Here is a 15,637-nt window from a genome sequence, read left to right as displayed (position 1 = left end):
GCGATAGCGGGTCTTTGACTCGAGATTTTCTTGTATACTGGATAAAGAAAAAGGATAGATATTTGCTTGTCACCCTTTAACTCTATTTCTACTATCATAGGACAGATCAATTTGTATTCAAGCTTCTAGTATGATTTAAGGTTTTATTTTTTTAGTTTCTGACTAGAACTTGATCAACACACTGATTGGGGTCTGATTTTAGGGTTATACAATTTAGAAAGTCTCGTGTTTAGGTTTCTCCTCATTTACTATTCTAGGGGTAGAACCGGGTCGGGACACGACGACACGACTATCTCTACAGCGTACCACATCCGTATTGTTGACATTTGTATACCACAAATTGCTGCAATCTCAGACACGATGGATAAAAGAAATAAGAATTCACTTCATGTTTGCATGCTGACAAGAAGTTAAAAAAATTGACGTAGAGCATCCACTGGACTTGAAATTCATATATGTTATATTTGAAACAACAGTTATATTTGATATTTTAGTATATTTTCTTAAATCATCAACCAATGCCACATCAGTACATGACATCAGTTTTTGATATAGTCACATTCTGTGTCCAAAGGCTCGACGAGATAACCTGAATATTATATTTAACTTTAAATTCATGTAAAATTCTCACTAGCTGAACATGCCCGAAACCTTCTCTCAACTGACCTTACTACAAAATGCATTGTTGTACTTCCCCGTGCGTGTGAGAATAATGTACGCGCATTACGTAGACGGGGTTCTGTAACTGATAACATTATCTGCGGAGCTCTTGCGCATGCTCCGGCGGTGTAATAATGCCACTGATGCCAAACCCGGCGACCAGGGGTGTTCGTGATTAGTTGTGCCTAATGCTTTTATCGCCTACTTGTTCCACTATTAACTCTACACAGCCAAGATGTTTGCCTTCCGCTAGTATATACTGAAAGTGAAAAACAACGCGATAAGCAACTGCATCTATAATAAATACAATGATGTAATGTAGTTTTATTTTTACCGCATCGATAGCTCCGGCCACAGGCGTGCAGATACTAGAAGCAAATGCACTATTGCATACGGAGTAAGAGGGCGGGGGCAAAAGTTCATAAATAAAACATTAAAACGTCTCGTGGTGCATTACTCATACGATCGGAGGCTCATTATCGTCTGATTCCGATGGGAAAGTGTTACTCATGAAATGGAAAACTATACGAGCGTATATGCTACATGAATTGCATACTAATGTACGTTTTGTTTCTCTTTTTGTCTTACAGGAAATGGTCCACGCAAAAGATCCTCCAGCGCACTATCTCACCAAGCTGCGAACCTACCTGGATCCCAAGGCCTCGCGAAGTCATCGGGTAAATAGCATTTGTTCACGCCTATCCCAGAACGTGATTGCTTTGAACGTGAATAATGTTCCAAATGTCACGTTGTATATGGGATATTTAACGGTCGTGGGATTCGATATAACAAAACCTTTTCGATGCACTAAATTCAATGTATCTTCACTGTTCCATTGGGTAATTTTCCGAAAAAGGAACCTAGACAGCGGATACTATAAATAATTCCTGTGTGCTTTTTACCATGTTTGCATAGATTTACATCCAGATCATTTGATTTGAATTGACAATGGCATAGTAAAAAGTTGGCTTGGGTGGGGGATTTTGGTATAAATCGTCGATGTTTTTGATATATTATTCAATGTTCAAAAGCCAAAACAGCCTGACAGTCATTTTCAGTCTAAACACTCATTACAAACTCGAATAGTCAATCTAGAAATCGTTTGAAACCCTTCATAGGCAACTCTCTTCATTGGTATGCTATTGAATAGAACATGTTCTCAACTAATGAATCCCAATTTTTACAGTTAAGAAAATTTTAGATCCAAAACTTTAATATATACAAATTCTAAATGTTCTAAAAGTCATTTAACAATCAACTTAAATCTGTCCATCAGGCAACAGGAGACATGCCACACTAAATAATCACTATAGATTTCGTTCTAACTATTCACATGCAACAACAGCAATGATGTGTTGTCGCATGTGTAATAGCAAATACAAAATCCATACTCATTATTTACTGTGGTGTATGTCATGTTGTCTAGTCTGCGGACAGCCTAAAACTAAAAGGTTCAGCTATGTGCATTGGAGTAACAAGAAAAAAAAAGATCCCCATCGGGCCACCCCTGAGTCAATTCCTAGTTCCACCCGAAGTGTCTGATCCAAATTTAAGTTAAATCGGACAAGCCTTGCTATCGAACCAAAGTGTTCGAAATTTGTATGGGATTTTGGGACAATTTATATAGAGAAAGGCAACTAATTTGTATTTTCATCGCTAGGTGGCACTGTATGCATTATTATATCACTGCAAGTGAAAACCAGAAAAATAATTTTATTGTCTACAAGTTTGTCGAAGGTTACAGATTAATCTAGCTTACTTGGGAGAAGTTATTAAACTTTTAATGAAGTTATTTCTGAGTCAGTTTTTGCATGGGGCCTAACAGCATATGGTGGTAAATCATTAGTTTGTTTAACCTTCCGGAAGTCGCGCTAGTGCACTGAGTGCACGCTGCTCTGAAAATCTAGCGAAATCGTCTTAGGGCACCAGCGGCTGCTCGTTCAGTGGGCCATAAGCGTGACTTCCGGAGGGTTAAAAGAATTTGAGAACATGATATCAGTCATCGATTAACTAGAAAATTTTAGTTCTGCATTTCATCACATAGATGCCACTAACACTAACTTCTTAATGGAAGAAGACAGCAATTAAGTGTTAAAAAAGATTAATTTAGTTAATGTTTTTAAAAAAGATTTTCAATGGATTTTAACCTTTGAAATGAAACGATTGTACTGGTTTATATGGAAATGTGTAACTCTGGAAACAAAAGTCAGATCTGAATGAAATTCAATAGCAGTCAAAGTTCCCCGGGATATCAAGAACCGTAATAGGTGGCCGAAAACTACTTTGATTGGTCTTTAATGATCTAGGCCCGCTAACCCAAGTAATGTTACATCCAATATGTATTACATCATTTGAACATCTTGATGGTGCAAGTTTATATTGGAATTTGCTGTGTAACCGCACTCTTCAACCCGTAACTCCGGAACCGGAAGTCCGATCGACAAAAAATTCAATAGCAGCCTATGGGAGCGTTATACATTCCATTTGAAATTTGGCTCAGCCATCTCTGAGAAAAGTGAGTCAGATTAGAAAATACATGCATACACGCACATACACACATATGCAGACATATGCTGATCTCGACGAACTGAATCGAATGGTATATGAGAATCGGCCCTCCGGGCCTCGGTTAATAAGCCAATAAGCAGTCTTAAGAGTCTTATAGAGCCGCGAAGCCCAAAATACTGAATGCTGGTATTATGCCAGAAAAGACGAAATATAGTGCTATTACTGTGCAGAGATTGACAGCTCGTTTCTGTTATATAGCACCAGCACACAAATGTCAAATTTGAAAGCCATATATTGGCACTACTAATGCTATTAAAAAGCTTCAGCTGGCTGTCATTGTCCGCCATGGTTTAAAAACTATTTTTTATGTTTCCTTTCGGTATGATGAGCAAAAAGGAAAAAAAAATAAATGAAAATGTTCAGTTTAAAACCGTAATTAACTCTCTTGTTATGCATTGTAATGAATATCCTTAATGGGTTTTCGTTCTGACATGATATGAATGTTTGACGAAAATTACCTTTAGTAAGTCTCGAACTGAGGTACCTTGCCTCGTCCTTTACGGTAACTGCGCTGCCTTTGCTGCCTGGACTATATTGCATACGTTCGATTGAAATGAAATATGCCGAATATAATTTTCAAGAAGAATTACATAACAAATAAACCCACAGCATTACAATAGCATTATATCAACTTTCTATTTGCTCTATAATGGCACTAAATGCATATGTAAAGCTTACATGCTTTAAATATCCTTGAAGCATGTACGCGTTGTTATATAATCTTTATATACGCATATAGAGCAAGCGATAATGCTATATTTATGCATTATTGATGCTAATATAGAGTTTTATTGCATTCTTACTGCTGTAATAGAGTTTCAATGCAACATTAGTGCAAATGTATAGCCAATATAGTGCAATGGCTTAATGCTTATGGTTACTTGGGTACCTTGACGACTGGTAGATTGAATTGTTTTTGCTGTCAATTCAACTAGATCCGGACCGATGCAGTATCCTATAGTTGTTGGTTCATTACACATAATGGAAATTAAATATTCCATTTGCACAATATCTTAAAACTTAAGGGGGCACATACCTTTTTATTATTCAAAAAATCGATTTTATCTGAAAGTACAACTATTTGAAAATATTTTCCCAAATTTTTATATAGATCCGAAAAATAGATGGAAAGTTATAGCGCTTCCAAGCGAGCTACGTCTACCAAGAGCAGCGGTAACTTGAAATTTTAAACTCGATTTTCTCGAAATGTTGTTTTTCCAAAAATTGTTTTTTCGTGATCACAATTGCCAAAAATCAAAAACTGATTTTCTTCATTTTTTTCAATTTATCCTACTTAACTTTTCTTGTACCTTAAGGGGGGCATCTGGTGTAGAGAGCAAAAATAGTCGAATTCGTTTTTATCCGCTTAATTGTCAGTATCGAACGTCTAGAAAGGTCTCCCACAATCTCGGTGGCCACGCTGAACTTCTTTTGTTTTAAACAGCCATGCATTCCACGCGCGTATATGTTATAACATACGCAGATTTCAATCTGACAGCAAAACTTTTCGAAAAACTGACAGCGATAAAAATACAGTGCAAACAATACACGCTAAACAACTTCTACCCAAATTTTCAAGAGAAAATACCCAATGAGTCATTTTCTACAGCGTTTTTTTCGTGATGCAATTTTATGTGGGACACCCTTTAACCCATTCATGCCCATGTTGTTTGTGGACAACAACGTTTTTGAACAGCTATAACTTTTGTTTGAGGCAAGATTTCTTCACAAAAACAAGTAAGGCTCATAAATGTGACTATTGCCTTTCATTTGAATATTAACAGTTGCAAGGATCAGCTCTAGAACTGAAGTTATTGCAGTTAATCTGATTGAATTTTGATGTAGCAGTGCTGCCAGGATAGTTTATGTTGATGACGGAAAATGAATTTTTCATATATCTTCGTTATGTTGCAATATTTTTAAAAACTGATAAAACTTATCAATGTAGACTGTCTTTGCTTACGTTTTCCACACAATTGGGATATTGTAAATATTCTAGAAGAATTGCATTGAGCATTAGAAGGTAAAAATTGAGCAGCTTCTAGCACTGCAAGGAAAGCACCTATGTTTATGGAAAAGGGTATTTCGTGTTTCTTGATCCCACCGTTTCCAAGGAAAAATAGTTTTGATACCCTACAAGCACTAGAAAAAAGTTGGGCATGACAGGGTTAATAGCGTTTTTCTCGAAACCGCGTTTTTCAAATTGGCGAACACGATAACTCAAAAACTGATCAACGAATTGACTTGATTTTTTTATGAGGATGCCCAATATGTGTAGCCTGTATCTGAACCACAGAAAACTGTTGCGTTGCGTTGTGACGATGATTTTGGCGGAATGCACACTGACTTCATCATGTTTGACTGCTGATTATCTAATAAGAGTTGCTTAGGAAATGGTAAGTAGGAATTCATACCAATCCGACCCACATTAAAACCTCAACAGCATGATAGCCATCATTACCGGCCGCCCCCATCTTCATCGTTCACGGGGAAGGATAAAGGATAAAGTAGACAAGTTTGGAAGGGTATCAGGTCTAGGATTCGCTCCAAGCAAGCGATGCGACCTATAAAGCATATTTTATTAGGTAGTTGTTTAGTTATTCTTCGAGTGCACGACGACTTGAAAAAGAAAAGATCTTGTTTAGTTTTTGGTTCTTTTTAAACTCTGGGCAACCGGCTACCGAGAGTATCATATGTTCCCTAAACAAAAGCAATTTGAACTCCAAACAGCCGACCGTGGGAGTATTGCATAGGTAAGCTAATCTTATCTGCGTAATAGGCCGGATAACTATTTATTGAAACAGTATTTAGACGAAGTTTGTTACTTCTTCTCTACGATATATTTATTGGCTTGAAAACTACTGAGTGATAACACATTATACAGGCAAAGATAGTGCGAGATGTCCCAGTCCCAGTCGTCGCCGGTCTAAGGACCAAATGTCATCAATAGACTTAGACTCGCGTGGAGGCATGAATTTTGTTATCCCACACTTTGACGACCTGTAGATGAACCACAGAAAATTGAATACAAAATATTTTCTCCCTATGACTTTGAAGAAAAATGAGCAAATTTTACAGTAAAATATGAGATTTTTCGGTTTTCATATAGCCGTTTTCCGAAACTCGAACTTTTTCTATTTTTTGTGGTTCATCCACTAAGTATAAGTCAAAGCTTTACAAAACTTATTGAATTTCCCATTTCAGACAATTTTATCGAGAGTTATCGTGTTCGCCGCGGTGCTCCACGACTTGGAAATGGTTGGACGTATACTTTTGGAACACTCGTATGTGTGGCTCTGTGTGACTGAAAATATACTTTTTTTTCATATACAGTAATGTTTCGATTATATCACTATGCGTTTATATCAATACTCGTTTATATCACCCTCGATTATATCACGCTTTTTGAAAAATAGACAAGGCACATTACGTTTTGATCCAATTAAGCCACATGCTATGTCCTGGCACTTTTAGGATTTTTTTTACAATTGATTTGCTTATTTACATGTAGGGTAATGAGCCTATTATTAGGTTTCGGACTATTTCGTTAAGGGTTTATATATGATGAGGTCGGTCAAAAAGTCGAACTTTTGTATTCTTTTATCTTAAAGTATAGATTCTTAAGAAAGTATATGAAATTTTTATAGAGGTCTAAGTAGTAGAAGCAAAGTTATAGCGCTGTTCATCTTATTACTTTATTTATTTATTTATTGATTTTCCATCTGACCTACATGGTCTACATGAAATATGGAATGAGGAAAAGCCCATTTGCAGTTAATGTGACACCCTCCAAATGCGCGTATAAACCTCATTATTCATAAAGTGAATGGAAGGCGTGGCGCGAAACTTTAAACGTGAATAATCTCGAAATCATGTTTTACCAAGACGTTGTTGCAATGACTAGGATTGCCGAAATATCTTTCAGCCGATTTCAATTTTAGTTTTAAATTCTTCGTAACTTATTTGCCGTTTCCTTAAGGGACCATCTGGAGGGACCGTCTGGAGTAGCAGATAAACAAATCGACTTCTTTTTTAAATTGTTAGTTATCCGCAGGAAAATCTAACAAAATAATGAGAAAAATAAAATACGCCAGATATGGTATGTATGCCGAGATATGAATTTTCTCTTGAATCGATGTGAATACTTTTATTTTGAAAGGATAATATCAAAAATTGGAGATGGGACTATTTCTATGGATGTTGAAATAACGAGAACTGAATCGTAGTTTCTTAGAATACACTGATTTTAATAATCAAGATATTTGTCCAAAACCTTAACGTGCCAGATTCTTTCAAGTTTAGTTTTGGGTGGTTCAATAATTTTAAGAAACGGTACGGGACACGTAAAGTGAAGCTGTGTAGGGAAAAATATCCACTGATGCCATACCGTTTTACCCAATGCGTTGAACAAAGATGGCAGACGCTGCTCTAACCAACGGCTTCATTACCCTACTATGATTTATTCTTTTGACTAACTTCAACTTTTTATTAATTTTTGTTTATAGAAATACATGAGTTAATGCTTGAATGTAATTTTTTTGTTTTGTTTTGAATATATCACGCTAAAATACAGACCGACCGTGATATAATCGAAACATTACTGTACAATGAATGTAGGGTAAACAGGTCTAATACGCCCCCCTTAAGCAAAAATAGTTATATTTCACCATTCGACGCTATGATCTCCGCACTAACTACTCTAATTTATTGTTATATTAGTTAGAAATTAGCACCCGTTTCATTTTTTATTGAAAACATCCTGATACAAGTATTATTAAACATTTTTCAAAGATGCCTAAATTCAAGTTTTTTCTTTCACCCATGGCAAAATGTCCCCGGTTAAAGTGTAATATGCCCCACAACAAGAGGATGGTAGGCCCCACAGCAATCGGTGAGTATGCCCCCCACAACAATGGGTGGTGCGTTTTAGCCGGCGATGAGCTGTTGTGAATGCATCAATAATTCTACACGCACACATAGTTTTAAGCCAAGCCAAAAACTAAGATAGTAACTATAACATTCTAGTAAGCTACTTGAAATAGTTCTATCAAATCCGACTGTTTCTAATTGGTTGTAATGCTATTGTAAAAAGTGGTAGCTTACGTCAAAGTAGCTCTTTTCAAACATTTGTGTATATTGTTTTTTTGTAACATATTAAAAATACCAATCTAGCTTAGTAGGTTGATTTCATGAAACGATACTGTTATCAGTCATTTTGACTTTTTAGATAATTCAGGAATCCTGGGTATTGAGGGGCATTTTTCCCCGGTGGGGCGTATTATACCCTTTTACCAAGAGGGTGACGTGACGTCATATTTTCGTAGCCAACATAAGAACTTTGCTTGTAACAAAATGAACGAAATTAATTTTAAATACGAATGAGGAGCACTTTAGTTTACATCAAATCAGTTAAAGTGTTCACTGTTTACTTTTGTTTACTACTACTATTGTTTGTTGATGACATTTTAAGCGATTTTGACGTTGTCAAACTGACCCCCATCGATCGGTGGAAAAACGATGTTGCCTATTGTCAAACTCTGTATGTAGAGATAGGGATGCCAGTTACCTGCCTTTTACACTATAAAGCGATCCTAACATTACACAAAAGATCTATTGTTTAAGAGTGTATTGTTCGCACTAGTTTAAGAGTGTATTGTTCGCACTAGCTGTATTTTTATCGCTGCCAAATTTTCGAAAATTTTTGCCGTCAGATTGTAATCTGCGTGTGTTATAACAAATACGCGCGTGGAATGCATGGCTGTTTAAAACAAAAGAAGTTCAGCGTGGCCACCGAGATTGTGGGAGACCTTTCTAGAGGTTCAATACTAACAATTAAGCGGATAAAAAAGAATTCGATTATTTTTACCCTCTACACCAGACGAAAACAATCCGATGACCATATCAATCACTCGCAAACAGGTGGGTAGGGTTGGAAATTTAATATCATCACTGATCAAGTGTTACATGATGATCGCAGATAAAGAGCTGCAAAGAACAAGTGTCAACCAATATGAACTAGACACTTGCACTTGAACTGTTATATATTCGTCATTGACAGGAAGTGGTGCTTGTTACTCTTGGTTGGGATGACTACGAATGACGACCGGTCAAGCCTATCGATCTTCATGCTTCGTTGCACAATGCACATGCATCGACCGATTGGGATAAGCGCTGAAATGCTACACCAGGCAACAAGGCGAGACTGAGTGTTAGGAAAAACCATTCTACTACCGCTTTGTGACTATTCAACATTGATCAGAGTATGTAAGCTTATCGGGTGTTTATCGCTAATTTTTAAGCATTTTGTCCTTTTCGCATTCTATAAATAAATCTAATTAATAAAACCGCTATTTACGACGTATTGCACTGAATGACTGTTTTATCATAAATTATGTTATTTCCACCGATTTAAAAAAAAATGAAATTAACGCCTAACTGCTTAACTCACTTTGAAGTTACAGCATTTTTTCAGTAAAACTGGCTACGAGAATATTAACTTATATCGATCAATTTCTTTTCCCCAGAAACGAAAAATGGTTGGCGAGTCTACCTCCACGCAGGTCCTGCGGGATTTGGAGATCTCGCTGCGCACCAATCACATCGAGTGGGTGAAGGAGTTCCTGGATGATGAGAATCAGGGTTTGGATGCTCTGATTGACTACCTGAGTTTTCGGCTAGCGATGATGCGTCACGAGCAGAGAATACAGGAAGCAAAATCCGAATCGGACGAGGGATTGAATCCTAAGGATACGACCCTAGCGTCGTACGGGAGCAACGAAACGAACCACAAACTCGGCCTGAATGGGTTTATGCGACCCGGATTAGGGGACATGATGGACAGTCCTAGCGTGCGGAGAAGGTCAAGGCATATTGCCAAGTTGAACATGGGTTTAACGACGGATGATATTCACGTGTGCAACATGTGCATGCGGGCCATCATGAACAACAAATATGGTTTCAATATGGTGCTACAGCATCGGGAAGCGATCAATTGTATAGCGCTCAGTTTGATACACAAGTCGCTGAGGACTAAGGCTTTGGTTTTGGAGTTGTTAGCGGCGATCTGTCTCGTTAAGGGTGGTCACGAAATTATACTATCGGCATTCGATAATTTTAAGGTAGTTTGCTCTGAGCAGCGTCGATTCCAGACGCTGATGGAGTACTTTATGAACTATGAATTGTTCAACATCGATTTTATGGTGGCTTGCATGCAGTTTGTAAATATCGTGGTACATTCCGTGGAAGATATGAACTACAGGGTGCATCTGCAGTACGAATTTACTGCGCTCGGATTGGATGAATATCTGGAGAAACTCAGGTTGACAGAGTCTGAAGAACTTCAGGTACAAATTTCGGCCTATCTGGATAATGTATTCGATGTGGCTGCCTTAATGGAAGACAGTGAAACGAAGACTGCCGCTCTGGAAAGAGTAAATGAACTGGAAGACGAATTAGGTCGTGCCTTAGATCAGGCTAGTGAAATTGAGAGAGAAGCACTGTTCAAAATAGGTGAACTCGAATCGGAACTTAGTCAAACGCGAGCCGAACGAGATGATCTGTACAACAAACAACGAACCGTCGAGGAAGACATTGCGAAACTAAAACGTGCCCTCAAAGAGCACGAACAGGAATCAAAAAGTCGACAGTCTATGCTACTGGAGCTTGAAAATCTCACCAAGACACTGCCAAAAGGTACATCGATTGCTGATGTTTCGAATCTGTTGGCGAAGGGCGGTAAACTATCCGAGCTGAGCCCAACGAGTAACGGAACCGACAAAGCACCACCACCTGTTCCTCCTCCACCTGCTCCACCCGTTGCTCCAACGCCACCGCCACCGCCCTGCCCTCCAGCTCCACCCGCGTTGCCAAGCATGAACGGCGATGCCCCTCGGGCACCACCGAAGCCACCTTCCTTCATTCCACCACCGCCGGCTGGTCCGGTTGGTTTTATGAACTTCGGCGGGGCTATCCACTGCACCGACGGTGCCATGACGATCAAACGTAAAGTACAAACCAAATACAAACTGCCAACGCTCAATTGGGTAGCGCTGAAGCCAAACCAGGTACGCGGAACCATCTTCAACGAGCTGGACGATGAGAAACTGCACCGGCAGATCGATTTTATTGACTTTGAGGAACGTTTCAAGATCGGCATGGGCGGTCCGCTGATAAATGGGCGCTGCGATATGGACGGTCTGTCCACATTCCCCAGTAAGCGGTTCAAGAAGCCGGAGCATATTTCGCTGCTGGAACATACGAGATTAAGAAATATAGGTGAGTTTTAATTTTAGCTTTTTTAGAGTTTGTTAGTAGCGTATTGGTTTTTTATCAAATTAAAATTAGCAGTAGGAAACTTTAATAACTGTCAATACCACGGCTAATATCTATTTTACACCCTCAGCAATCTCTCGCCGCAAACTGGAAATTCCTGTCGAGATAGTCATCAAAGCGATTAACAATCTCGACCTCAAGCAGCTCTCGTTGGAAAATGTCGAGCTGCTGCAGAAAATGGTTCCCACGGATCAGGAACAGAAGCTCTACAAGGAATATGTGATAGAGAAAAAGGATTTGAATCTTCTCACTGAGGAAGATAAGTTCATGCTGCAGTTGACTAAGGTGGAACGAATTTCCTCCAAGCTGTCCATCATGAACTACATTGGAAACTTTTTCGACAGTTTGCATCTCATAAACCCGGTGAGTAGTGGATTTTCTGTCACTATCCAACAAAAACTAACATTATTTTCATTAACAGCAAATCTACGCCATTATATCCGCCTCGTCTTCGATAAAATCATCGAAAAAATTCCGCTCGGTGCTGGAGGTTATTCTCGCATTCGGAAACTACCTTAACAGCAGTAAACGAGGACCGGCATACGGGTTTAAGCTGCAGAGCTTGGACACCTTATTGGATACCAAATCCAATGACAAGCGAATGAGTTTGATGCACTACATTGTTGCGACGGTTCGGCAAAAGTTCCCGGAGCTTATGAACTTTGATGCTGAACTATTCTGCATCGATAAGGCGGCGCAAGTTTCGTTGGAGATTTTGATCACGGACGTAAGCGAGCTGGAGAAGGGAATGGAAGCCGTCCGAAAGGAGGCTGATCTACGAGGGAAGGGTACGCACAATCACGTGCTACGAGATTTTCTCAACAATTCTGAGGAGAAGTTGAAAAAAATTCGAACAGATTGTAAAACCGCCCAGGTAACACATCAGAACAAATTTTACGCTAGACAGTTTTTAAAAACACTCGTTTTTTTCGAATCAGGATTCATTCAAAGAGTGCATCGAATACTTCGGTGAATCGTCCAGGAGTTCAGATGCTAATGCCTTCTTCTCCCTGCTAGTCCGATTTGTTCGAGCTTTCAAGGTGAGTAGCTAAATGAGAGAGCCCTCATGAAACACTAAGATATCAACTCTTCTACTCGCCTAGGCATGCGATCAAGAAAACGAACAGCGACGTCGGCTCGAGCTGGCTGCTATCCAAGCTGCCAACAAGAAGGACGAAAACGAACAAGTCGTTCTGCGGAACAACAAGATCAACAGCCAGAAAAAGCAACAGGTACGCTCACCATCCCTAGCCTTACTTCCGAACACTGCAGTTGGTGGCGCTGCTATCGCCAGTAGTACTAGTAGTAGTGGTAGCGTTGCTGGAACAGGTGATGCCAGCATTCGACTGTCCAGTACCTTCTTGCAAAACCTAACGCATATGAACCGGGAATTGCAACATGTGTTTGGCACGAGTTCGTTGGTTAGCTAATCGATAGTTTTAAGATATAGTGCTTCAGCTTAGCCGATAGTGTGTTTGACAAAGTTTTTCTGTCTGCTGTGTAGTGTTTAAGATGTATGTGTTTTCATGTTTTTCGCTTCCTAATTTAGTTCTCGTAGTCACTTTATAATTTATAACTGTTATTGGTACGTTAGACGTCACTCTAAACTTTGCTTGGGACATACTTTAGCGATTTGGTTACGGTACACGAAGGGACGCACCAACTGGGAAACGGTTTTGCTTTATTTTTCGGTTGAGGATGCACTGATCAACAATAAAGTATGTCCCGTTTCAATGACTAAGATAAGATTTATATTGTTATTCATATTAGGTAAATTGTGCTTATCGAGAGAAATGTGTATAGTAGTCATAGCATATAGTTTTACTGTTAATCGCTCCATTGCTATATAAAATACACATAAAAATATAAAAAGTGACTTTTGTTCATTGTAGATAGCAAACTCGATCATTTCAGCTTCCATTTTCTTACTGATTTTATTTTCGCATCGAGGTGTGTAATATTAACCCTTCTCATCACATTTCATTTCAACGGCAAGATTGGAAGCAAACTACCGGGGTCGGTTGGATCGATATCTGTAAGAGATATTAAACAAGCTAAAAGCTGCCTGCAGCCCATCGTTGATAGGATAGCGAGTAAATCCGATTCAAATTTGATTCCAAAAGCGCTAACTCGAAGAAGAAGATTTTGGGAAGCTACTGAAAAATTGTAACTGTGTTCTAAATTTAATGTGTTCTGACTAATACTGAGCTATACTGCCCATAATCACAAGTCAGTCCCATGTTCGATCTACATGGGACTGACTTACGATTGCAGGCAGTATAATAGAAATAATTATAACACGATGTGCACCAATTAAATCCCGTTTGTACAATTTAACTAAAAAACTTTAACGTTGCTCACCTTCACCTCCGATTAAGAACAGATATCTTTGGGACGAATTTACAAAATATCAAATCATATCTCAGTCTATATTAATAGCACATGTTTTTTTTTGTATTTTTGTGACGCTATTAAAATTAAACTAACAATTTGTGATCATGAATCTCAAAATTCGGTAAACATTGCGAACCGCTTGAGGTTCCCTCTGAAACTGCCTACGGCACCATGAATCATCGAAGCTTTCCGGTACGCATGAAATGTAAATAACGCTACCACGGCACGCGCTAGTTTCCGTTAGAATTCGCACGATTGTTTTGTAGCTCACTTAGTTTAACTGTTTGCTTAATTGATGCTGCCTGGCGTGTACAGAAAACCGTGCGCCCATAATAGACATTTAGTTGCACAAACTGCCGGCTTGTGTCTAACCCCCCCATGTACATAGATGATGCTGGTGCATGGTTGTTATGCACGCAATTGGTAATTGAAAGTTAAACTACCCATCTACTACCCCCATGACCTGATGACGGTCCGTAAACCTCTGGTTCACTTTACCCTATCTGATTCGTTGTTTCCCTAGGAGGCCGTTATAAACGAGCTGAAGACGAAAACCAACTCGGTGCGGGAGAAAAAACTGCTCCAGCAGGACGAGGTCTACAATGGAGCCCTAGAAGACATACTGCTGGGACTGAAGAACGAACCGTACCGACGGGCGGACGCCGTTCGAAGGAGCCAGCGGCGTAGGATTGACAGTAATCGACTTTCGCGAACAATGGAAGAACTGGAGTTCTAGTGAAGAACAACTATTAATGTGATTTATTTACTTTACAATTCCGCACAACACTGCACAATACACGCAAACACGCATACAGTTGCTAAGACTTTTCCCCTCTCTATCTTGTGTAATTATTGATATATGATTGAAACTAATCTTTTTTTGTATATACACCGAGAATTTTAGTCATAGGTTTACAGAGAAGACAGTGGAAGAATGTTGTTATTTTGTCTCTACTTGTAAGTAGTATTTTGTTAATTATATTAATTCAGTACTTTTATTTAGTAAAGTTTATGCCTCATTATGTACAGGTATTTTAAATAACATTTTGTTATGTTATGATAACAAAAGAAATCGTCAATAGTGGGGACATCTCGTATGCACATATTTTAAAAATACAATCAAATTGAAAACTTGTACGGATACTCAAATGAGCCACTTTTGTCTTATGCCGAAAAGCCTTACTTATGTTTAGATATGTATTATCTCGTTTCCGATTAGTTAAATTCATAAAACTGTTCGCTTGAAGAATTAATCTCTTTCACACTGCGGTGATACGATGCAAATATGAGAGCAATAGAGTGCTCGTTGTGAAAATAGCATTAGCTAATATAGTTGGTTTTCAGCGTTCAATCGTCTCGTTCGAACCTACTACAACCTATGTATGTGTAAAAGTCGCCTTTCATCCTTAGCCCCCAGATGATTTTATGGAGAAATTAATCGTGAGTTTTTGAGTGTTTAATCTGCCGCTTTGATAATTCCCAAGAACACATTATTAATTTGATATTTGATAATTCCCAACAACACGTTATTAATAATTGTTGAATCTCGCGCTTGGTCAAGTCTCCACATGTTCCCCTAAAAGCAAAATTTTCAAGTGTAAGTTGTCAAAAATGGCGGCTCCTGCAAAAGTTGTTTTGAAAACCGACCACATCTGCGGACATATAGGTCGTAATTCGTCGTCTA

General features: G+C 38.7%; 1 protein-coding gene across 5 annotated transcripts in view; it reads left to right on the top strand.

Moving 5' to 3' along the window:
* Positions 1-15,102, top strand: part of LOC131694201 (formin-like protein) — a 134,715-nt gene extending 119,613 nt beyond the window's left edge. For all 5 annotated transcript variants that reach the window (XM_058982695.1, XM_058982696.1, XM_058982697.1 and 2 more), the window contains exons 4-10: positions 1,251-1,337; positions 9,753-11,502; positions 11,630-11,922; positions 11,981-12,433; positions 12,498-12,599; positions 12,663-12,791; positions 14,477-15,102. In XM_058982695.1, coding sequence (XP_058838678.1) covers positions 1,251-1,337; positions 9,753-11,502; positions 11,630-11,922; positions 11,981-12,433; positions 12,498-12,599; positions 12,663-12,791; positions 14,477-14,689 — 3,027 coding nt within the window. In that variant the 3' untranslated portion in view covers positions 14,690-15,102. The remainder of the gene's footprint in view (positions 1-1,250; positions 1,338-9,752; positions 11,503-11,629; positions 11,923-11,980; positions 12,434-12,497; positions 12,600-12,662; positions 12,792-14,476) is intronic.
* The last annotated feature ends 535 nt before the right edge of the window (positions 15,103-15,637 follow it).

The sequence above is a fragment of the Topomyia yanbarensis genome, chromosome 3 (genome assembly GCF_030247195.1).
Source record: "Topomyia yanbarensis strain Yona2022 chromosome 3, ASM3024719v1, whole genome shotgun sequence".
In the NCBI taxonomy this organism is placed as follows: domain Eukaryota; kingdom Metazoa; phylum Arthropoda; class Insecta; order Diptera; family Culicidae; genus Topomyia; species Topomyia yanbarensis.
Note: the sequence above shows the minus strand (reverse complement) of the source record. Positions and strands in the feature narration are given on the sequence as shown.